This window comes from Bufo gargarizans, chromosome 9 (assembly GCF_014858855.1).
Source record: "Bufo gargarizans isolate SCDJY-AF-19 chromosome 9, ASM1485885v1, whole genome shotgun sequence".
NCBI lineage: Eukaryota > Metazoa > Chordata > Amphibia > Anura > Bufonidae > Bufo > Bufo gargarizans.
Window position 1 is genome coordinate 175,353,443 of NC_058088.1, and position 26,275 is coordinate 175,379,717.

General features: G+C 42.7%; 1 protein-coding gene across 2 annotated transcripts in view; it reads right to left on the reverse strand.

Annotated features, from left to right (window-relative positions):
• The window catches only part of ATP2B3 (ATPase plasma membrane Ca2+ transporting 3), a 121,990-nt gene that overhangs the window by 56,959 nt on the left and 38,756 nt on the right, over window positions 1-26,275 (reverse strand). For both annotated transcript variants that reach the window (XM_044305820.1, XM_044305819.1), the window contains exons 2-5: window positions 16,769-16,966; window positions 6,313-6,570; window positions 5,960-6,085; window positions 3,185-3,310 (exon numbers count right to left, since the gene is read on the reverse strand). In XM_044305820.1, coding sequence (XP_044161755.1) covers window positions 3,185-3,310; window positions 5,960-6,085; window positions 6,313-6,570; window positions 16,769-16,966 — 708 coding nt within the window. The remainder of the gene's footprint in view (window positions 1-3,184; window positions 3,311-5,959; window positions 6,086-6,312; window positions 6,571-16,768; window positions 16,967-26,275) is intronic.

Sequence of the window (26,275 nt, forward strand, 5' to 3'; positions counted from 1 at the left end):
CCTCCAATATCTTCTATCTTTCAAGTACCCATTCCATTAGATATAGAAGGTTGCATTTTTGGAAATAAGCGAGGGATTGACGGAACTTTTCAAATGAAATTGGTTATCTTGAAAGCTTTTTATTGTCAAAAAGGGAAATGGCAATAAAGTGGTAAATCTAGTAGAGCGTTATCTGTAATTACTTGGAAAAGAATTACGAATAGGGCAGCGGTAATACACAATGTAGAACTAGTGGAGATAATTTCAAGACGAAAAGATCATTGAGCCCCTTACAGCATTTATCCTGTGTGTATGAAATAAAAATTCCTTTTTCTTTTTCATGTCATGAGATTTAGGAGGAATTGCGGTTAAGAAAATGTAATAAGCGTTAAAAATGTTAATATATGTGAATATTGATATAATAAGGAATCATTAAAAAAAGGGTGTGAAGTACATATAACCAATTTCAAGACCTATCTGGTTAAAAATAAATGTAGAATATTTTATGTTCATTTTTATTTTAGGTCGTCTTCCTGGAAGCCTAAAAGTAGCCTCCTCGAAGAATTTGCTTTATTTAACCTCCTTGTACTGTCACTTTAATGCTACAGCCAATAGCTAGATAGCATTAACAGAGGGGGTGTGGGGACTCAGAGTTGGGAAAGGAACTGGTGAAATTGGAGATAGCTTTACCTTACACGAGCATTGGGATAAAATTAGGACACCTATCCAATCCTTTTTTACCTCAGAATTGTTAACAACATCATATAGCTAAATTAGGATTTTAGGTACCGCTATGGGGTATAGCGCTGCCCCCAACTTAAATAGATTGTAGGAATATGTTCAATTTACATAATAAAGGAGCTAATGGAGACTAATAGATGAAAAACCATCATTCTTTATACACAATAAACACATAAAAGATGCACAATATTACAGTAAAATGCCTATTTTATGTGGCGACATACATAATGACCAAATCACACTCTGCAGCTTCTCTTTATGGTCACCCTTTCCTTTTCCCCCATCTTCCTCTAATATATTATTTTTTTGTGATCTTAAATCTGTTGGGACTTAAGTGGCTATCTTTATTTTTACATTCAAAGAAACATGCATGCTCCTCAGTTCATGGTGAGGCTGAGGTGGAAGGGAAGGGGAGAAGGGGGTCAGGGAAAAGAGCCTATTCATTTTGCCAGCCTTTGAAGTTTTTCTGGTTTAAATCCACCTTTAGAATTTGTTTACCAATGTATATATAAAAATTATTGGGGTCATTTATTAAACTGGTGTAAAGTAGAACTGGCTTAATTGCCCATAGCAACCAATCAGATTCCACCTTTGATTTTTGACAGCTCCTTTGGAAAATGAAAGGTGGCATCTGATTGGTTGCTATCGACAACTAAGCCAGTTCTACTTTATACCAGTTTGATAAATGACCCCATATTTCTGCTGGATCCTGTTACATCTTAAAGATAGTTGAGAAGATTTAGTATGCTCCCTCCTGGCAGCTCACCCTCCTCGGCCCTCCTTATTCCTCTTGTATACAGTGCTGCTTGATATATTTCTGAGCTCAGAGACCAGTGGAGCAGTCACATAATAGTTGGGTCCCTACAATAATTAGATCTAGAGCTTTAAACCTTCCTAACTTACACTAACTGCCTAAACATTTTTTGTGAGCTGTGTGCAGAATCGCCGGTGTATCCTATGAGATGAAGCTTAACCCTTATTTCCCCTGCCTCCTGCTTCCATGAACTGACGGGGAGAAACCTATAAAAAGCAGGAGGCAGGGAGCCAGGCTGAAGCTGTATTACATAGAAATACACTGAGACTCTGCAGAATGAGTTAAGGTGCAGCAGTTGTATCACTAAACCAAATTGTGATGATACTCCCCCCTCTGTCTCTGCGAAGTCAGAACTTTGATAGGAAATGTAGACTGTTTTAGGAGAACCATATCTGAGGGGAGGAAGGACTCTAGATGTCTGGCAACCCATAAATGGTACATCAATGAAAACAGAAATATACAAGTGCCTCTACATTCTTTTTTTATTGAGCCTATAATGCGCTATGTAGGTATTTTTGTTTTGCTGGCGTGCTTCTTTAACTTCAATGACCAAATGTTTTGGCTCTTGCCCAGAATAACAATTTAAAGGTCTCTCTGTTTGCATAACTCATAGGCTATGAAATACGTGCTGTCTGGATATCGTGTCTTAAGTGGATACATCAGGTGTTTTTGGTGAATGCATCTTACAGTGCTGGGTTTTACTCTCCTAGATATAATCCAAGGGTTTGTGGACCTTGCTCTCCATCATGTTTTTCAACATCCTATTATGCTGCAAATACTAATTTCTGGATTTCAAAATTTTATTTTATTTTTAGAAGATTCAACTTTCAACTTAAAGATACCTACAGCTATTCCATAAGAAAACTCAAAGATACTCTCATATGGCCCTCTTACTTCATCCAGAACAACCCCGTACGAAATACATTTTAAAAATAACTTTTTTCTTTTTGCTGTTTACCTCCATAATTTCAATGACACAGAGCCAACAAAGCAGGAGCGACGGAGAACATGTCTTTGGAGCCATTATAATTAGTATTAGTCTCTTTGATGAACCAGATGACTATATTGCAATGCATGTCCGGCCATCAGAAAATCTCTTGATATCAAGCAAAAGTAAATTAAGTGGCATGCATAGGCCTCAATGAGTTATACCATACTAGACTAGTGTGGGCTAGATTTAAGCCATAGGGGTTTGTTGGTAGTGGTAGACCCAAAATGTTCTCCTCCAATATGGGTATTCATAGATCTTCTTTTTTAATGGTCTCCAACTGATGACTCCCTAGCAGCTGCAAATTACAACATCTGGAAGGTCACAGTTTGGAGACCACTGCTCTAGTGATTGTAACATTGTCTCTTCTTATCCTTGATTTTTTCATGTGATGTTCCTCTACTTACAATACACTGGTTAAAATACTTACCACATCAGCAATACTTCATTTCATAGTGTTCGGTCTCATTCATTCATTCATTTTATACCCAATGAAACATTTAGCTAAAAGTCTGCCATGATGCCATGTAGATGCCATGTGCATGTAGACTTTCTTTAGCACTAGAAGCCCAGGCCAGCACTGAAGCATGGAAATGTCAACATCTTGTTTTCTACATGGATATATGGATAACTAAGATGGTAAAGCGGACTGCAAGATTTACCTTTCTTGTCCTTCTTCTCTTCCTCTTCGCCACCAGCTCCTAGCAAGGTGAAAATGATCCCGGTCTGTGAGTTTACACCAACAGCTGTCACCACCATTCTGCCAGACCCCTCCATGACATGGGTACCTGCCAACAAATGACTTACGATGAGTACCTCAGCTAGACAGCAGGAAAAAATCTTCATCCCTTTCCTCCTCCTGCCTGGTTCAATAGAGGTCCTGATGTTACGCATTACAGCACAGATCACATTATGAGCTTTGCCAAAGCGTCTGCAGTACAATTATGCTTAATATACCAGGGCTGTTATAAAGGGAGGAAAGAGGAGAGCAGGAGCCAGTTGGGAGGTTCCTGCTGTGTCCACCTGCTGTCTTGGTCTAACTGTTGCCATTGTCTATAAAATTAAACCTTCAGATCATGCAGCGTTAATAACCCATCCAGGCTTATTGAATCAGAGAAGGTAAGGGCCAAGAACAGACATTGTCATCTCGGTCTGAGCAACCTGCACGATTCAGCCAAAACCATAAAAGCATGAGTCGTTTAACCTTAAGTCACCTGTGCAGTAGATCCACCATGTTTACTTCACAATTTCTACATTTTTCCCTTCTAGCCACAATAACTTTAGGGATTTTCGGGTTCTAAAACCCATTTTTTTATGGGAAATTATGAATTAATAAAAAGGGGTTTCCAGGGCCCTCATCTGTTAGTGGCTAAAAAGAGCACCTTTCCCTCTGGAGAACCTGAGAAGATCTGGACATAGTTTCAATAACCACTGTGTAATACTTCCTTTCTTCTGTAGTGGTGCCGTAAGGATATTGAACATTTCCCACCAGATTCCCTCACAGATAATAGTTCAGTGTTAGGTGTCCGAGTATCAGGACACCCTGTGATCAACTTATCTGTGACCTACAGTAAAATGGACAAGCCCTTTAAAGTTTTGCATTATCCTGAATTACTTCAAAGCAGCAATCTGTATTCCGTGGATGGAGGAAACTTAAGGATGGTCTTGATGTCCAATACAATTCAATACATTGTAGGAGCCAATCTACTCGCTCATTATCATTTTCAGGGAATATGTAGGTTGGGAATTCAGATTCTCTGGTTGTTTCCTGTAGGCATCATCTCCAGGTGTCCTGCTCTGTTAGCTGGAGAGAGCCAGGATGGGGCTTTGAATGTCAATTGAACAACCCTACCCGAATTGCTAATTGGGGGATGCACTCTGTAGCTTCCTGGTAAATTATCTTGTTAGGCCCACCTATGATAGGGTGTCCCAGAAGCAGAGGACGCTCCCCCACCGCTTGACTGACAGGGCTGTATATCTCGGCTGAGTAGGTTGGTTCTCCACCAATGTGTGAGGTGGGCCCCTGGTATATACTTTCCTTTGGCTACAGCTTCCCTCCATCCCTATGTCTGTGTTGGAAGAAGGCTTTGCTGATAGGTAAGATCTTTCTGATAATATGACAGGGGTGAAAAGGCACTAGCACCTTCACTGATCAGCTGTTTTGATCAGCTGCAGAGTTGAGATGAGCGCTGTGAGCTCTTCATAGTATACCATGCACAGTGCCGGACATTGTATAGTGGCTGTGCTTGGTATTGCAGCTCTATCCCATTCACTTGAATGGGACTGGACTGCACAATAGGGGACCACCCCCCACCATTACGGTGCTGTTTTTTTTTTTTAACCAGGACAGAAAGGTTTAGTGCTTGCTTACCCTCCACACTGTTTTCAAGATCTTTTTGCCTATATCCCACCCCAACCATACTTTTAATTGGACAGGGGAAATGATGATGAGATTTTTCCTAAAAGGGAATTCAAGGGGTTCTCCGGATTTAGCCACCTCTTTTCCTGTTCAGCTGCATTATAGTCAATGCAGCTGAACAGGAAAGAAGCAGACGGGTCCGGTTGGGACCCAGGTGGAGGAGTCCACAGCGCGTGAGTGCAGAGGAGACGGCTATATGGGGGAAGTGAGGGAAGGGTAAGTACTATGTAAGAGAGCTTCCTCCCGCAGTTTATTACAAACTATTAAGTCATATGGCTGGAAAACCCCTTTAAAGGCTATGTACACCTTCAAGGGCAATACTTTTTATTATTGCCTTTTGCTTATTTTTGGCTATAAATAATTTTTCAATTGATCTTTATTAAAAATATTGAGCCGTTCTGTCACAAAGGATTAACAGTTTTTCTATCTGTGAGAATTGTACTTTTTACTTTTACGTTGTGCCGGTCATCTAATAAACCTTATCTAAATTTTCTGAAAGGTCATAAACACTTATTGAAACCACATTCTTATCAGTAAGATATGAACTGAGCTATAATGAGTGTTCATAATGTCAGAGAGCATAAATAAGGAGCCGTCAGCTGAGCTGCCTGATGGAACAGAGTGAAAATTCAGATCCTGTTACTGGATAAACTCAAGGCTGCACAAAGACAGTGGTTCAAAATGTTTCAGATTTTCCGAAAAAGTCAGATAGAAAAAATTATTTGTAACTCAAAATCAGTACAATACAATAATAAAAAATATTGCACCCAAAGGTGTACATAGCCTTTAAGGTTGAAAAACTTTTTAAAGATTACATTTAACAAGGGAAATGGTACTGTAACATCCCAGGAGGAATAACAGAGCAACATCGCCTTGCAGGTTTATACCAAATGCTCAGGAATTTTTATTTCATGGGGAATACAAGTATTTACTAAAATGCCAATGTCAGGAGTAGTGACAGGAACAAGATGGAAGTAACACGTGACTGTACATAGTTTTTTTTTTCTCACATCCTCACCAGAAAGCAGCATTGGGTCTTTCTCTACAGACTTGCGCACATGGTCTGATTCTCCTGTCAACGAGCTTTCATCAATTTTAAGATCATTTCCCTGGATCAGCACTCCATCTGCGGGCAGCAGGTCGCCTGCAACATAAAAAAAAAAAGATAAAAAAATGAATGAAGCTCATCTTCTCCTGCAATATTCATGGCGTTCACAGCAATGACCTGTAGTCATGTGTGAGTCCCACCTGTAGGGGAGGGCAAAATGCACCCTTGGAAGGGAGTTGCTGGAAACGCGTTGGATCACTTTTCCACTAAGCAATAGTAATACATGGACTAAAGACATATCCGTCCTTTTAGGACATAATCACCATATTTGATCTGGGCGATGTCTCCCACAATGAGCTCAGCCACGGGAATCTGAACGACTTGTGCATTTCTGATGACAGAGAATCTTTGCTCTTGTTCTATGCGACTCTGCAGTCCCCGGAACTGCTTCTCCTTACTCCAGTCATTGAAGGCGGTCACCCACACAACACATATAACAGATAACAATATGGCGGCTCCCTCTATCCACCCGGCTTCTGATTCTCCGTCATCGTGGCCTCCGCTTTGCACGTTTCCACAGTCTGAGGGAGAGAACAAGATAAATACATAAAGGCACAAATGTCGGCTGAGCTTGCATGCAATAAATATTCATGACGTTTAAAGGGCATCTGTCAGCAGTTTTGTACCTATGAAACTAGCTGACCTGTTACATGCGCGCTTGGCAGCTGAAGACATCTGTGTTGGCACCATGTTCATATGTGACTGCGATGCTGAGAAAAAAGATGTTTTAATATATGCAAATGAGCCTCTAGGAGCAACGGGGACGTTACCATTACACCTAGAGGCACTGCTCTCTCTGCAACTGCCGCGCCCTCTGCACTTTGATTGACAGAGCCAGGCAGTGTAAACGTCATAATGCCTGACCCTGTAAGTCAAAGTGCAGAGGGCGCGGCAGTTGCAGAGACTAGAGCCTTTAGGTGTAACAGCAACACCCCTGTTGCTCCTAGAGGCTCATTTGCATATATTAAAACATAATTTTTCTCAGCAATGCGGACACATATGAACATGGGACCAACACAGATGTCTTCAGCTGCCAAGAGCACGTTACAGGTCAGCCAGTTTCATAGGTGCAAAACTGCTGACAGATGCCCTTTAATGAGCCAAGGAGGACACCATGTCCTGCCAGGAGCATGCTCAGTGTGTTCCAAACATGTAAATTCCATGAAGCTTTGTCCCAAGGACGATTTGAACCTAGGTCCTTTATGCACTGTAGACCCTTAAAGGAGTTTTCCAAGATTCTTATATGGAAAGCCTATCCTAAGGATTGGTCATCAATATCTAATGGGTGGAGGTCCAACTCCTGGTACCCCCTGCCGATCAGCTGTTTGAAGAGGCCGTGGCTCACCAGTGATCCAGTAATGAGTCAGTGAGGTCAGTTTCATCAATCATGTGGCATAGGCACAGCCCAGTCCCCTTTAAGTGAATGGGGCTGAGCTGCAACGTCAAGGACTGCCACTATATAATGGATGGTGTTGTGCTTGGTACGCTGCAAAGAGGCCCTGGCATTCAACGGAGCGCCGTGGTCTTCTCAAACAGCTGATCATCTGGAGTTGGTCCCACGCCAATCTGATATTAATAACCTATCCTGAGAATAGGTTATCAATATCAGAATCTTAAAAAAAAACTTTAAAGTATAAAACAGTGTAGAAGTGGCCATAATGCTACAGACCTAATTGAGGGGACTGCACAGAATTAGGGAATGTACTTAAGACAACATGGACTGGTAGGAGTAAAATCAGAACTATGCTAACATCACTATCTGCCAATGGCCGCAGGAGCTGAATAGGTGGGACTTGTTATTCCAACCATGAAAAGTGTTCATGGTGATGGTCACTTTCCTTACCCAACATGATAGAACCACCCACGTTGGTTTGAATGAAGTGGCTCACTGGTTGGACAAGTTCTTCAATCTGAACCTGAATAGTTCCCTTGAGCAAGTTATATACCTGCAGACATTGTAAATTTTTTTAAGGACCTATTAAAAAGATGAATTGCCCAAACTAAAGAATTATTGTCCCAACCTTACCATAATTTATATTCATAATTTTGGAGATCACTTTGACATCTCCTGATCTTCGAGAAGACCATAAGATCACACCTCTCCAGACCAAATCATCAGTTCATCATTTCTTGTGTATGCCATTGTCTTCTTTGAGAAGACCACCCCTTTAGAAGACCATTTTCATAGCAATTATGGATTGTCATCTCAAACTGTTTTCACTGTACTCTTTTTTTGATCTAGGACTCTTTGTGAACCAGCACCCTTCTAATGGATCTGCGTGGAAGGTTGCTGACTGCTCTGTAGACCCCCAACTTGTGTTAATTCAAAAGTGAATGGGCAATGACGAAAAGCCTTGAGTGCATGATGTTATTTCACCCATTTCTACTCGTAATTGAGGTCCGCGTCTGATCCTAGATATTTTAGTAAACAGATCATTGAACTGAACCCTACAGTCAACAGATTACAGGTATCATCAGATCTTCTTAAGTTCATTATTCTCTCATGCATATATAAGCTTCATATTTTTAGCAAAGAAGAAAGCTGACTCGACAAACTTGGGAGGCCCTCCCTTCATGGGTGAATGATTGTAGCGCTTTCTAGGTTTATTGCTTGCATGTAATTGGAATTGTGGAAAACAAAAAGTCCTATTAACCTAGATGTAAAAAATCGTATCTACTTTCATTCATCAATCTAGCTATAGGCTGTCTGCTTTTTATATTACAATGGTCCCCTAACAATAGGCCGATCACGAGCCCTCTACTTGGCGGCAATCTGCAGAGAAAACAAGTGTTTTATTACCCTACAGTGCCACTACAGGAGAGTAGTACATGGGCATGAATATATTAGGTCCTCCAAAGCGACAGACACTTTTTGTAGCTGCTTTCTGCTCTGGCTTATGGATGAATGTCCTGCCCCATATATTGACAAATAGGTAGTATCAGATTGGGGTTCCTTAAGCTCACCAGCAGAACTTATTCTCTGGGTCCAACCCTTCCTTATATCATCAATCATGTGTAATAGGTTTTGAATCAAAGACATAGTCCCTACTGGCAATTGAATATCTCCAAAGCAGCTCCAAATTGGCATTTTATTTTTTATTCCGAGCCTCTGAGGCTCACTACTGCATCAGAGCCTTGGCCCACCGAGGACCATCTGGTGAGCCAGTCCGATGCTGATAAAAGGGTATCAGACAACTCTTTTAAGATTAAAAAAAAAAAACGGAGGTCACCTTTATTTTTTTAATAAATGGGGTTCACAATTTGGAGTCTATAAAATGCTCCAAATCTCTTATATAGGTGGAGTGCATCTAAGAAACATAGGCTAAAAATGATAATCTTATACTTATATGGAGGTCATCCATATTGGCCACTCTACGGTAGGATATCTATAGAGCTCAACATGAAAGAGTATATATTGTATGCCCCCATCATCCCCTCTCTACTACATAGAGTGACACCACCAGATACAGACGTGTGCTTGAAGCTTCAGGGCTCCAATGCAAAACTTGTAATAGGGCCCCAGCTACCATGTGTCAGTTATAATACTGATGTAATCTTATGTACAAGGACCACTGCTACCTTGGCACCAACGCCCTGACGAGATAACCCCATGAACCAGGAGATCCAACCAGTGCCAGATTCGTGGTCACCACACAAACCCTGGCTTACATTGTATCTGGCCATTTCATAAACCCAGCCAGTATACAGAACAATGTCAGCCAGGGACTTCCATGCAGGTTGGAGATTCCACAGTGAATGTGCATGTTTTATTGATGTGGCACTGCACACAGTATGTAGGTTTCTAGGCCAAGCAAAATAATAAGTTTTGAAAGTCGCTGAGAACTTAACACTTTATTACGGAGGCAGTGCCTATCTTGCTGAGCTTGCAGTTGCTCGTTCTATTTCAAGTTATTCTTTATTATTTAATGAGCCTCCAAATGCCAGAAACCTACACATTCATGTACTAGGAGAGTATCTCCCGGCATTACGGTGTAATGCCCCAGAAAAATGAGGCTTCGAATATTTTAGTAGTAGCTGTCACATTCAAGCCTTGGTGCCAGAGGGCGCCTATTGACTCCTCGGCCACAAAAGAAGGCATCAGAATTATACATTTCACACGATAGGTAGGGGACCCCTTTACAGATTTTACATTTGGGCCCAGCAGCATCAAGGTTACCTCTGAAACCCACCATATTATTGGAGGTATTATGTGCCGGCACCAACGTGCATACAGAGTGCGAACACAAGCAGCCTCAGCAGCAGAGTGATTTCATTTTTATTCTGAGTTCTAAAACATGCTCATACGTCAACCTTTCTATTAAAATGGTGCCCCAAAAATAAGCTGATCACTCAGCGATCAGGGGAACCTGACCGCAGTGATGGCCTTGCGGTTCACGGCGAACTTTGCGCGTTCGCAATCCGACGAACATGCGAACATATGGCGATATCCGCCGGCGCCATATTCTTTGGCATTGCGTCGAACTTTGACCCATGACACATCCATCAGGTGGGTCAGGACAGCCAATTGAGACGTTTCAGCACATGGACACACCCTCAACCCTATAACAGAACCCGATCTGGCAGCCATTTTACATTATGTGTTTTGCCAGTGGAGGGAGAGCTTGCATTTTGGAGCAGGGACATGCTGTTAGGAACTTAGGGGACACCAAAAGCTAGCTAATAGGGCCACAAAAGTCCTTTTAAGGACTGGTAATGTTGTGCTATCGATGGGTGTGATACACAGAGGGGTGTGATATACTTATAATATACTTTCTAACATAGAAAGTTTATTATAGTGCATTTGTATGCTTCCAGAAAATACTGATTGAGGGCTGTGATCTATCAGCTTCTAAAAAATAGTGATAGAGGTTTTCCATATACCTGCGCCCACAAAATTACTGCTTTAGGGTGATATACCTGCTTCAACTAACAACTGATTGAGGCCTGCCATATATCAGCTTCCACAAAATAGTGATAGAGGTTTTCCATATACCTGCGTCCACAAAATTACTGCTTGAGGTTGATATACCAGCTTCAACTAACAACTGATCAGGAAGAGGAGGTAGCAATGGCCTCCACCCAGCGGTCTGATGACAGTACCCAGATCAGCCCAAGGAGGTTGCTCCCCGCTGTTGCTGCCTACTCTAAGATCTCTAATGTCAGTGGTGGTGAAGGTGACGATGATAACGTGTCGATGGACGTCACATGCGTGCCCACAAGAGAGGAAGAGGAAGGAAGTTCAGAGGGAGAGACGGAGCACCAGATAGGGAGGAGGAGGAGCAGCAGATAGGGAGGAGGAGGAGAAGCAGGCAGAACTCGCAGTGCACAGGAGGCAAAAAGCAGACTGCAAATGTATCTGGAGCGAGCCATCCACCATGCACGGTCAGACGGTCACATCTTGCGCTCCCAGGATGCCGGAACATGGCTCCGCAGTGTGGGCTTTTTTCAACGTGTCAACTGCTGATAATAGTGTTGCCATTTGCAGCCTGTGCTGTCAACGCATAAGTCGCGGTAAGCCCAAAACTCACCTAGGGACGACCACTTTAAGAAGGCACCTGGCCTCCCATCACCGAGCCCAGTGGGAGCATCGCCGCCAGAACCCACAAAGCCACACTCCCGGAGCTCCAGGTCCTCCCTCTTCTACTTCTTCTTCTCCTCTCTCTTCTCATTTGTTCTCCACTCCACCTTCCACCGTGTCGTTGTCATGTTCATTGGTGGTAAATTGGTGGACTCGGAGGCCTTTAGAAAATTTGTGGCCATTGGTACACCGCAATGGAAGGTCCCAAGAATTAAATATTTCTCCCAGAAGGGCATCCCTGAACTATATGGCCACGTTCAGCGGCAAGTTAATATATCTCTGGCACACAGTGTCGGTGCCAAGATACATCTGACCACAGACACGTGGTCTAGCAAACACGAGAAGGGAAGGTACATAACCTTTACTGCCCACTGGGTGAGCCTTCTGACGGCCATCAAGCATGTAACCCGTGGCACCTGTGTGGATTTACCGCCACGGATTGCATGCAGGCCTGCCTCTTTTTCTCCTCCTCCTACTCCATCCTCTATCTCCTCCTCGGCTGACTCCTTCTATTCGATGTGCCAGGTGAGACGTTGCCATGCTGTTCTGCGGCTATTGTGCCTGGAAGCCAAGGGCCACACCGGTCCAGCATTGCTTTCAGCTCTGCGGTCAAAGGCCGATCAGTGGCTAACCCCACTCAATTTGACAGTTGGTGTGCGACAACGGTGCTAATCTGCTGAGCGCGCTGAAACAGGGCAAAATGACACACGTGCCGTGCATGGCACACATCCTGAAATTAGTCGTGCAGCGATTCGTTGCCAAATACCACTTGCCCGTCAGACGTCTGATTTGTGACTGCCCGACGCGCTAGGAACTCCACCTTATATATGCTTGATAGGCTGCTCCAGCAGAAATGTGCCATTAACGACTACCTGTACGAACTCTGTGGCAGGACAGGTTCTGGGGAGCTTGGTTTCATTTTCACCGCGCCAGTGGCTGCTCATGCGTGACGCATGCAGACTTCTGCGGCCATTTGATGAGATCACCAAACTGGTCAGTCTCAGCCAGGGCGCCATCAGTGACGTTCAGCGCAGCAGGGGGGATCGGGACTAATAAGCACACTCGCCTAGCTCACGACAGTGTGGACCTCATCACATTTTTTTAAATGAATGAGGCATGGATCTTGCTAGAATTCAACACTTGTGATGACCACGTGTAATTGAATTTCCTCATGCCAGCCCACACATATCCGCCACCACCCAGAACAAAGAATGGTCCTTGCCTATGTATATACAGCGGCACAAAAGGCCTTTTATATCAGGTGAATGCCTAATTTTTGGGACCTGTACTGACCGACAGTTACATATTTATCCTGTGACCGCCTAATGCACCTCCAGCCACAGAATCCAAAGTTCTTTGCTGTCAGGTGAATGCCTATTGCCTAATTTTTGGGGCCTGTACTGGCCGACAGTTGAATTTTTTATCTCTAGCCACATAATCACACCCCTGTCTCACTCCTCTACGTATTATTATGGTGGCGTATGAACCGCATTCACCATAAGGACCTTTTAATGTCACAGGGTCATGTGACTGTGCCCCCCAACTCATACTGTGCCCCTCACCCTGTACTGTGCCCCATTATGTACTGTACTGTGCCCCTCACCCTGTACTGTGCCCTTACCACACCCTGTGCAGTGCCTCTAGTCATTCCCTGTACTGTGCCCTCTTATACACTTTTATCCGGTCACGGTATGGCGGTGTTATCCGGTCATGGTATGGCGGTGTTATCCGGTCAATGTATGGCGGTGGTATCCAATAACTGGATGGCCATAACTGTATCCCTTTCCCTGCCCACGCCATCCTTTTTTAGACCTGGCATATGCAGATTGCGGTGCTAAAGACCTCTGCGCCACAATCTGTATCAGAAATATGCCTAACATAGATGTATTTCTATATATTAATTAACCCCTTAATTGTATTAATATTCGGGGGTAGGGCAAATATATTTATATTATATAGATTCTAGTGTATTATACTCTGCCCTGTATTTCCCAGTAGAAAATGACCCTTGGGAAACACAGTCCTCTTCCCTGACCACCAGGACCAGGTAGCGCTCTGTCAGTACATGGCGGCCTCCCCTCTCCGCCACGCTGCTCCGCTGTGTACTGGTGCTTATTCTGACACTAGGGCTGGGTTCACATCCTATTTTTGCCATCTATTTAATGCATACCAAAACAGATGCCGTACAGTGGCGTCCGTTGCACCATGGTAGAATTTTTTTTTAGGTTAACGTATGCATTTTTTTAATAGACTCTGCAGGATACAAAAACGTGGAGTGCTGCACATTTGTATACATCAAACCAATAGGAAATAACATTTTTCTAGGCTCCAGCAGGGCACATTTTTGAGAGTTTCTCTTTAGGATGCATAAAAATGGCCCCTGATTAAAATACATATTTTTTGTGGAATTTTTGCCAATAATCCCCCTCTGGCAAATCACTGTCCATGTTGTGGGACTATTTGTGCACTTCTAGTAAGTGTTTGCGGGCTGCAAACATGACCTGAAGGTTTTTCAAGTTCGCTTGCCCAAAAAAGTGAATGGGGCCCGCCGCGAACACGCGGTTCACAAACATTTGGTCGCGAACGTGGGTTCGTGAATCGTCCCAGCCGATGTTCCTCCATCACTACCTGACAGCAAATGCTCAATTCTCTACAGCACCACCACAGGAGAATGAAAGCATTACACCCATGGGTTGTCCATGTAATGTGCTAGTCCTCCAAGAATATGTTTCATCAAAGATGTTGAATACATAAAGAGATGGAGATCCTTGCCGTGGATAAAGGTCATCCTTGAATAGCCAGGACATGCTCATTAGCACAGTGTCACAGAGGACTTATGGTTTTGGTTTTAAATTAATCCAATTTTGGAGAGAGACAGTGGCTTTTTTTTTTTTACAGCATCTGGCCCAGTGGAATATCAATCTTTTAATTTCTTCCCTCCTAAATATGTTCTTAAGTGTTTATATATGACTGCTTAGAGTCCTCCGGGTCCCACAAACCAACAATGAACAAGTCAATCTGTCTTGCATACTCCCTATTAGGGAACAGAGGTGATTAGTTGAGGAACCCATGGGGCCACTATAAAAAACGACTTTTGATGAGAGGTAATGTTGGATCTACTGTAGACAAATAGGACTCAAGGGGGGGAGGGAGGGGTGTCAATAATGGTTACTATATCAATTGCATCCTCTCCCCCGGTAGTTGAAGATAATGTCAGTGTTGTGTTTATATCACCCCTGTGACCTATCTACCCGAGCACTTCTAATGGTAATTGAACATTTCCATCTGCCTTTAATAATGGTTCACCTGAATATACAGTATATCATGCTTATTGTAGTAATGATTTACAACGCCAAATGGATATCCATGGTCAATGAGAAAATGTAATCAATTTGCATCAAAGTTGATGGGTAGGGGTTGAATTCACGGATGAGGACAATTTAGCGATGTGGAACAATGATCAATAGATCGTATGTCTTATTTTCTTTCTCAACACCAGGGCTGAACTGAGGTTCTTTGGGCCCACCGGAGGACATTCTTCTGAAGGCCCAACCCCTATATCAGTTTTTGAATCAAAGGAATAGACCCTAGTGGAAAGAGATTGGCTCCAAAGGTATGTTTTTGTTTTCTCCTGGACCTTTAGTAGAGCCTGGGCCCATTGGAGGATCCTCTGGTACTCTGGTGGGCCAGTCCGAACCTGTTTGTAACAGAGACTTATTTGTCAATTGGGCTCCATCTGTTGCATTACTGAACCCAGACAGGACCATCATGGCTACAGATTAGAAAAATACATATTTTGCGTTGGGGAAGGGGACAGTTGAGTGCAACCCATTGTAGAATTGGTCATGCATCCTGATGCCAAACCATAGGGCTGGCCTTTGAAATAAATGGCAACAGCCTGTGATGTCATTCATAGAGAGATAATAAAGATTAACATCTAAGGGTCCTGTTTTAAGGGCTGATTTCAGTTCATAACAAGCACCGGTTGACTATATAAATCAATCGGTTGCCTATCACATTCCTATCATTGCCATGATTGTACAGGGCCAATGACTGGGAACAGGAATACGTACAAATGTTCATTTGACTGATTATAGGCCCGTGTAAATGCCTTATGTAACTGACAACACAACATGACACTTATGTAACAGGCCCAAGCTATGTAACAGGATTGCAGCCATTTTCCAACGTGACAGCGCCAACTGCTCCAAATGATGTCTTCTACAGGGTTGTTGGTAGACTCAAGGATAGCTAGTGCAGCACGGGGAACGAGAGAAGGGAAAAAGACCCAGATACAAATGGGACGCTTGCTTCTGGGCATTTAGGACTAGACATAAGCCCCTGATGCCTATTGCCAGCAACACATCAATCTCCCTGTCTGTGAGTCTTGGTGGTAATGTGACTAGAGATAGAGGTTATATGGGGGGAATTTATGTTGAACGGTTCTCAATATATATTGAGCAGAAATAAGATGTCTTGCTCGAATTTTGTTCAACACGTTTGATAATCTTGCATTGAGAACAAAACCCTGTCCCTGTAAGAAGTCCCTATTTCATGTTTTAGAGCCTCCTGAAGGACAAGAATACACCAGATAATACAGGATGTTTTTCAGCTTAAAAATATTGCACGCATTTCAGGAGCAAACATAAATACTTAAAGCCAAGAGCGCAACGTAAATCCTAAAAGCATAAAAAATTAACACAATATTACTATTTTCCTTCGCTTTGCCCTGTAGGGGGTTTCCGTGTATGTGATTTTGATGTCCTATTCTAAGGATAGGTCATCAATATCAGAAGTGGGTGTCTAACATCTGAAAGCCCCACTGATCAGCTGTTTAGGTCATCTACTGTGCTGGAACTACGCAGTAGACGAAGCCGGAAGCACAAGGTTCTGTCCCCTCCAGCCCTACTGATAAAGGCATACTCTGATACACATAAATATAGAAAGATGAGAACTTCCACAATGGACACGCTCATTTCTCATGGCCCTGCCACTGCCCCCTCCTGTCTCTAGGTCTCACCGCCTGAGGCAGCCGCCTCACCCGGCCTCATTGGAGGTGCACCCCTGCTTTCAATTACACATAAGCACTATGCATCAGCTCAAGATGTACCATAGACATTGTCTAATCCTACGTTACTTACTTTCACTCTGGTCTCCTGGTGGTGCATAGAATGAAAGGCCCAGGGAGACAATGGCAGCAATTTCTAAGATGATGAGAGTCACGTCCTGGAGGGCTTCCCAGACTAATTGCAGGAAAGTTTTGGGTTTTTTGGGAGGTATGAAGTTCACACCATATATTTGTCTTCTCTTCTCAAAGTCTGCTACATTCTCAGACAAACCTGAAAGATAAGAGGGGGACAGACAAGTGTAATAAGTCAACTATGAAAAATAAAAGGAACAAAGTCATAAAATTACATGCTCCATATTATAAAGCAGCTTGTAGTCTAATCTGCAAAGAAAGTTTATATGGGAATCTGGAGCATGTCTCATTAGTGACTTCTGATCCTGTTCCTTCCCTTTGTCATGTTTTATAGTGAAGATCGTTGGGCTCAGATTCGCTGAAGTATATGAGCACAAGGCCAGTTGAGATAATTTCTCTTACAGTAGATCAGTATGGGATTGTGTCTAGTGATGGGGGTAAGGGAGTCAAAACTGCATAAAAAAAACCTGAACATGGAAGATTCACCAATCATTCTGCATTTATCTCCTGAGTATGACAAAGTGGAAAGAAAAACTACTTCTAAACATGATTCACTCCTTTAATTCAAAACATGCTGTTCTATGTTCTAGTTTTTAGTTGTTTGCTTGCTCCTTGGGGTTCAGAGTGGGGTCCCATCTGTTCTTTGCAAGTCTGGTTAATTAATATGTGATTGTGTTTATAGCTGTAATGGTTCTCTGAAGTACTTCAGACAGAAATAGGAAGATTTAAAAAGTGAAGGAAAAGGGAAGAGAAGGTGGTAAAGGAGAAAATGAAGAAGGAGGAGGATGAAGAAGGAGCAGAAAGAGAAAGAAGTGGTTGTGAAGGAGGAAAGGGGAGTATGAAGTACAAGAGGGTGCAGGGAAAATCAATTAAAAGTAGAAGAAAGAGATGAGAGTGATTGAGACGGAGGAAGATATTTGGAACAAGGTTAAGAAGAGAAACAATGAAGGAAGTAGAGAAGTTGAAGAAAAAAGCAGGGATGAGGAGAATGTGAAAGTAATAGAGTAGAGAGGAGAAGTGGATGAGAAAGAAGGAGGAGAATGTGAAGGTGGCAGAGAAATAGAGAGGAGAAGGAGAAAATGACAGAGAAGTAGAGAAGAGAAGGCGGAGAAAAAGGAAAGAAGTGAAGGTGATAGAGAAGTAGAGAAGGTCAGGGATAAGGAAGGAGAAGAAGGTAAAGGTGACAGAAAAGTAGAGAAGAGAAGGTGGAGGAGACGGAAGGAGAAGAATATGGCAGAGAAGTAGAAGAGAAGGTGGAGACGAAGGAAAGAGGTGAAGGTGACATTAGTAGAGAAAAGAAGGTTGGGGAGAAATAAGGTGGAGAAGGTAAAGGTGACAGAGAAGTAGAAAAGAGAAAGTGGAGAAGAAGGAAGTAGGTGAAGATGACAGAGAAGTAGAGAAGAGACAGTGGGGAAGATGAGAAAAAAAAAACTATGAAGTAGGAGAAAGAGGAGAACAAGCAAAAGGTTCAGGAATGAGAAGAACAAGGAAAAGAGGCGAAATGAGTAGTATGGAGAAGGGGGAGGTATAGCAGAATACGGTTAAGGGAAGGAAAAAGTTGAAAATTTAGATAAAGGGGAGAAGATGAAAAAGTGATGAGGACAAGGAAAAGAAGAAAATGTAGAAGCAGGAATAGAGGATGAAGCAGAACGATGGAGGAGTAGTGAATGAAGGAGGTGACAGAGAAATTGCATAAAGGGGAGTACTATAAAGAACAGGCTATTGAGGTTACTCTGTGAGGTACAACAAAGTATAAGAATCCATTCCTGCTCAGGTTATTGTGAAGTAAAGCAGAGGATAATCCATCTCTGTACCTGGTCATTCCTCATCCTAATGCTGGAAATGTCCAGGGTCAGCTGCTGTGATGTAAAATATCGTTTTTCTCGACAATTTTGGCAATAATGGAATCCAAGGGAAAAACACAACCTACACTTAAACAAAGCATCCTTCTGGAAGAACTACTGCTCCAACACAACATACATCTAATAATACGTATTGGGTTTTTGCCTAGAGAACTGGGAATAGACATTTAGGTGAAATGTTTGTGTGACCAAAGTCAAAATTGGTGGCCAAATTATGACCGTTAAATAAAAATATATTATCAATGATTAGAAAAATAATCTGCTTTTATATTTCCAGAACTAAGGCCCTTAGATGTTTTTGGTATTAGCTCAGCTCCATTCACTTTAACGGAATTGTCGTGCAATACCACACACAACCCATGTACAAGAGAGGCGCTGTTTCTGACAAAAAATAACAACCCTTTTAATATCACTTTATTCTATCACAGTCACTAATAAATATATCATATTTAATTTACACACTGGTATATGCCCGCAAGAGTGTACACACTGGTATATGCCCACAAGAGTGTACAAACTGGAATATGCCCACAATAGCATACACACTAGTATATGCCCACAAGAGTGTACACACTGGTATATTTCCACAATAGCGTACACACTGGTATATGCCCACAAGAGTGTACACACTGGTATATTTCCACAATAGCGTACACACTGGTATATGCCCAAAAGAGTGTACACACTGGTATATGCCCACAAGAGTGTACACACTGGTATATGCCCGGAAGAGTGTACACACTGGTATATGCCCGGAAGAGTGTACACACTGGTATATGCCCACAAGAGTGTATGCAGTGGTCTGTTTCCACCATAATACATGCACTGGTGTATCCCCAAGATACAATGGGTACACACTGATGTATGCCCACAATACTGTATGTACTGGTGTATGCCCACAATAGTGTATGTACTGGTGTATGCCCACAATACTGTATGTACTGGTGTATGTCCACAATAGTGTATGTACTGGTGTATGCCCACAATAGTGTATGTACTGGTGTATGCCCACAATAGCGTATGTACTGGTGTATGCCCACAATACTGTATGTACTGGTGCATGCCCACAATAGCGTATGTACTGGTGTATGTCCACAATAGCGTATGTACTGGTGTATGTCCACAATAGCGTATGTACTGGTGGTGTATGCCCACAATAGTGTATGTACTGGTGCATGCCCACAATAGTGTATGTACTGGTGTATGCCCAGCAGCCCACAATAGTGTATGTACTGGTGTATGCTTACAATGGTGTATGTACTGGTGTATGCCCACAATACTGTATGTACTGGTGTATGTCCACAATAGTGTATGTACTGGTGTATGCCCACTATACTGTATGTACTGGTGTATGCCCACAATAGTGTATGTACTGGTGTATGCCCACAATACTGTAAGTACTGGTGTATGTCCACAATAGTGTATGTACTGGTGTATGCCTACAGTAGTGTATGTACTGGTGCATGCCCAGCAGCCCACAAGAGCGTATGTACTGGTGTATGCCCACAATAGTGTATGTACTGGTGTATGCCCACAGTAGTGTATGTACTAGTGCATGCCCAGCAGCCCACAATAGTGTATGTACTGGTGTATGCTTACAATGGTGTATGTACTGGTGTATGCCCACAATACTGTATGTACTAGTGTATGTCCACAATAGTGTATGTACTGGTGTATGCCCACTATACTGTATGTACTGGTGTATGCCCACAATAGTGTATGTACTGGTGTATGCCCACAATACTGTAAGTACTGGTGTATGTCCACAATAGTGTATGTACTGGTGTATGCCCACAATAGTGTATGTACTGGTGTATGCCTACAGTAGTGTATGTACTGGTGCATGCCCAGCAGCCCACAATAGCGTATGTACTGGTGTATGCCCACAATACTGTATGTACTGGTGTATGCCCACAATAGTGTATGTACTGGTGTATGCCTACAGTAGTGTATGTACTGTTGCATGCCCAGCAGCCCACAATAGCGTATGTACTGGTGTATGCCCACAATACTGTATGTACTGGTGTATGCCCACAATAGTGTATGTACTGGTGTATGCCTACAGTAGTGTATGTACTGGTGCATGCCCAGCAGCCCACAATAGCGTATGTACTGGTGTATGCCCACAATAGTGTATTTACTGGTGTATGCCCACAATAGTGTATGTACTGGTGTATGCCCACAATACTGTAAGTACTGGTGTATGTCCACAATAGTGTATGTACTGGTGTATGCCTACAGTAGTGTATGTACTGGTGCATGCCCAGCAGCCCACAAGAGCGTATGTACTGGTGTATGCCCACAATAGTGTATGTACTGGTGTATGCCCACAGTAGTGTATGTACTAGTGCATGCCCAGCAGCCCACAATAGTGTATGTACTGGTGTATGCTTACAATGGTGTATGTACTGGTGTATGCCCACAATACTGTATGTACTAGTGTATGTCCACAATAGTGTATGTACTGGTGTATGCCCACTATACTGTATGTACTGGTGTATGCCCACAATAGTGTATGTACTGGTGTATGCCCACAATACTGTAAGTACTGGTGATGTCCACAATAGTGTATGTACTGGTGTATGCCCACAATAGTGTATGTACTGGTGTATGCCTACAGTAGTGTATGTACTGGTGCATGCCCAGCAGCCCACAATAGCGTATGTACTGGTGTATGCCCACAATACTGTATGTACTGGTGTATGCCCACAATAGTGTATGTACTGGTGTATGCCTACAGTAGTGTATGTACTGTTGCATGCCCAGCAGCCCACAATAGCGTATGTACTGGTGTATGCCCACAATACTGTATGTACTGGTGTATGCCCACAATAGTGTATGTACTGGTGTATGCCTACAGTAGTGTATGTACTGGTGCATGCCCAGCAGCCCACAATAGCGTATGTACTGGTGTATGCCCACAATACTGTATGTACTGGTGTATGCCCACAATACTGTATGTACTGGTGTATGCCCACAATACTGTATGTACTGGTGTATGCCCACAATAGCGTATGTACTGGTGTATGCCCACAATACTGTATGTACTGGTGTATGCCCACAATAGTGTATGTACTGGTGTATGCCCACAATACTGTATGTACTGGTGTATGTCCACAATACTGTATGTACTGGTGTATGTCCACAATACTGTATGTACTGGTGTATGCCCACAATACTGTATGTACTGGTGTATGCCCACAATACTGTATGTACTGGTGTATGCCCACAATAGCGTATGTACTGGTGTATGCCCACAATACTGTATGTACTGGTGTATGCCCACAATACTGTATGTACTGGTGTATGCCCACAATACTGTATGTACTGGTGTATGTCCACAATACTGTATGTACTGGTGTATGCCCACAATACTGTATGTACTGGTGTATGCCCACAATACTGTATGTACTGGTGTATGCCCACAATAGTGTATGTACTGGTGTATGCCCACAATAGTGTATGTACTGGTGTATGCCCACAATACTGTATGTACTGGTGTATGCCCACAATAGTGTATGTACTGGTGTATGCCCACAATACTGTATGTACTGGTGTATGCCCACAATAGTGTATGTACTGGTGTATGCCCACAATACTGTATGTACTGGTGTATGTCCACAATACTGTATGTACTGGTGTATGCCCACAATACTGTATGTACTGGTGTATGCCCACAATACTGTATGTACTGGTGTATGCCCACAATAGTGTATGTACTGGTGTATGCCCACAATAGTGTATGTACTGGTGTATGCCCACAATACTGTATGTACTGGTGTATGCCCACAATAGTGTATGTACTGGTGTATGCCCACAATACTGTATGTACTGGTGTATGCCCACAATAGTGTATGTACTGGTGTATGCCCACAATAGTGTATGTACTGGTGTATGCCCACAATACTGTATGTACTGGTGTATGTCCACAATACTGTATGTACTGGTGTATGCCCACAATACTGTATGTACTGGTGTATGCCCACAATACTGTATGTACTGGTGTATGACCTCAAAAGTATTTATCTATCTCCTCATATCTCTCTCTTTCTAGTTTCTGCTGGTTTATCCTGTTCCCCTCCCCCTCAACAAAAAACAAAAAAACAACACGGTGAGGACACAAATTATCTACCAACAGAAGAGGAGAACCTCTCTGGAGAATGACTAATCACCCGTCCTCAATGGCTCTAGTCTGTAATTATATCAATGTTTGCTGATGGTCCATGTAATGAAGAACATCACTGACCCGACGCTCCTCATGACATGAAAATTTAGCACGCTGTTATACAAGAGGACACGTATCTGATCCATGCTGCCAGGTGCCAATCACCCGGCTGGACAGCGTCATATCCTCCACGATGTGCCACCAGTCATTACACCAACCCAATCTACTTCTACCACAAAGGTTAATAAATGCTCTTTCTTTTAAGCTGCAATTCTATCTATCTGTCTGTCTATCATCTACTGTATCTATCTATCTATCTATCTATCTAGCACCAGATTTCTCTAATATCTTGCAAGGAATAAATGAATGCTTTCTGGCCACAAGTCCCATAGATTAGCCAAGGAACAGTTCATATGTAGGTTGACCCTATGATCTTCTTCCGCTTAGTCTCTAACCATAAGTTATAACCATGATGTTTATGTGCTCCGATCACTTGGCATCACATGCCAACCTCTGAATCCCATGTCATGGCATCACTGAGGAGCAGCGAAGGAGATTAGTCTATGAGCACAAGGACTTCTGCTGAGCTCTTGCTCTATTAGCAGCTATCTTGGACCTCACTCCCTCCTTAGCGTATCTGGCCCCTTCTTACTCTTCTAGTAAAACATTTGAATGTGACTTGTGGCAAAGAAAGGTCCATTTTCAGACGATACTATAACAACGATTTAATGTCAAAGCCCTTTATACAGTGCAGACCTTTTCAGCACTGGGAAGTGTGACTAATGGAAGCATTTAGTAAGGTCAGAATTGACTGTTCTCGTAAAGAGCTGCGCAGTCAAAGCTTCACCTTTTCTTTCTCGAAGCAGAAAGGACCGGAGTGTGCCGCACAAACATAATTCCTCTACCCTCCTCAGTAATAACACTTAATTTCTCTAGAACCCAGATTCACGTTCTTTTCATCTGTGATAGGGTTTATAACTATGGTTTTATAAAACTTTTAACATTCTAGGGGTTTTGATTGGTGGGAATCTGGTTCTGAAACCACCACCGATGGTAAAAACGAAGGGGCAGAAGTGCTTAGCTGAGCTCTGTTCCCCTTAATCTGTGATGGATCTGCTCAGATCTCTTCAGAAAAGTAGATTTAGTGGTGTGCAGATCCATAGAGAGTATATGAGTCTGTACATCACATGCTTGGTTCTTCAAGGAGAACTGAGCAGAACCAATCAAAGTTGAAGGTGCACTGCGCACAGCTGTGCAATTCTGCTCCTAACGATCATGGGGGTCTCTGCTCCAGAACTCCTAATTGAAACTTCTGACATCTCACTATGGTGTCCCAAAAGGTTTATGCAAGGTACCCTTTAAATAGGTTCTAAGTTACTTCCTATGATGTTGAGGAGATACCATGTTGGTAGATATGCCAAATCCATAGTAATTTAGAGTAATTTAGAGTACTGAACCAGTAATCAGATATTAAGAGCCAAGTGGTTCATGCTTCTCCAACTTGGAGAAAATATACATTGGTTTACAATCACTGTTCGTCTTACGCACAATGATCAATGGGTTAATTTGTCCAGTTGAGAATCAGAATGGGCTAATACACAAACAAGCAATACTCAACCAGGTGATAGGATGACCAGCTCATAGACCTATTTCAGGATCTCCTCCACCTTGCCTTTGGGTAAACGTGCTCCTGTCCTTAGCATGGCTTCTGTATCTGCACCTTGTCTATGTAGCCCCCTTGAGGAGGTACTTCTTACACAGCAGAACTCAGTCCACCATATGGTCTAGGACACTACTTCATCTATCTTGGCCTCTATACTGGACTCTTCTCTGCTGATAAGAGTTGGACCTAGGAGATACCAAAGCACACCTACTGGACTTATTCCTCCTTCTAGTCCAACACTGCTCTCTCCTCCTCAGTGTTCAAGGCAAACTATTTTCTTCAACCCAGAAGGCAGTCGGGATGTTCCCAATGATAAGGGAGGCAGCTTCTCCAGGTCGGAGTAAGCACCTCTCTTGCTGATTGGCTGAAGGACATTAGTTATAGTGTTGTCCTGGTAGACCATAAACTGTAGAGTAAATGTCCTAGTGCACCACATACCATAGAAGTACCCTAACAGTTAACATTTGTAGAGGCCTACAAAGAGGAGAGAGGTTTTTGGCCTACTGGAAATGTCCTCATCCAGACTAGAAAGGAAGTCATCATTTACTTGTAACTCTGTGTCCATTGCTTGCTAATTTTTTGTTCTTGTGTAAATGGGAAGCCCTGCGTCGGTTCCTACCACCGATGGTGAAAGTAAATGGTTCTTCTCCGCAAAGGCCATAACAGCACCATGGTACATACAGTATGTCTTTGGTTCTCAGCATCTGATCTTTACTTTCACAGTATAAGCAGATGGTAAGTGAAGGGAACATTAATCATATGGTGATGAGGTATGAAATACAGTTACACCACCATCATGATGTTGTTTGATGACTTCTTAGTACCCACAGGGATGAATGTTTACACCAGAAACCAGGGTGGAGCACATAATGAGACTACTTGGATAATCTTATGTTTGCCTTAGAAGATTACTGTAATAGGATAATGTGCGATGCGTGGTGTGTCTTTAACGATAAACTGCGTAAAGCTCTCAGATTCTATACTTGCCTTAAAGGGAGGTGTATAGGATTTAATTATGTGGGAAGCATGCAATTATAACATCAATGATTCAATTAAGCCAAGATGAAACATCTGGATTGTCCACTTATGTAAGGACACAAGGACTATATAAAGAAGCTCATATATACAACCACCACCACCACATGCTAACCCTTTACAATGACCCAATCAAAAATACATACAATAGACCATCCCTTAAAATGGTAAAGTGCCACCTGCAGGCCACAACAGATGTATGGTGTCACAACCAAATGGAACCGTACTTCTAAAATGGAACCATAGGCACTCCATGTGTGCTCCATATGATGCCTTATTCTCACCTAGAAGCAATGGTCCTAGAAGAGGATAATACAGCATGCGATGGAGCCCATGCCATTTTTTATTTAGATTTCATGTGAATCCTTCAGTAAAAGAAACTGTGTCCCTCCATGTTACATCTGAGGAACACTGAGGTTCAGAATGGGCCCCCAAATTTCTAGAGGAACCCTACTGACATATAAGAATAAAGGCAAGAAGTGGGCTACTATCTTATCTGTAGGGAGGCCTCCCAATTCTCTCCCCAGAAAATGATGTTGAGAGAAACGAATATTGGGCTTGGTAAATGCCACCTATCCTGTGGATAGGGGCTAAGTTGTCATTCCAGGGCAACCCTTTTAAGAGACTGAGACAGCAAAGAATGCAGGAAAAATTTTGCTTTGAATTCTGTAGAATTGTGATTGCTGCTCTGAAGTATAACCAGTTATAACTCAGGATGTCTAC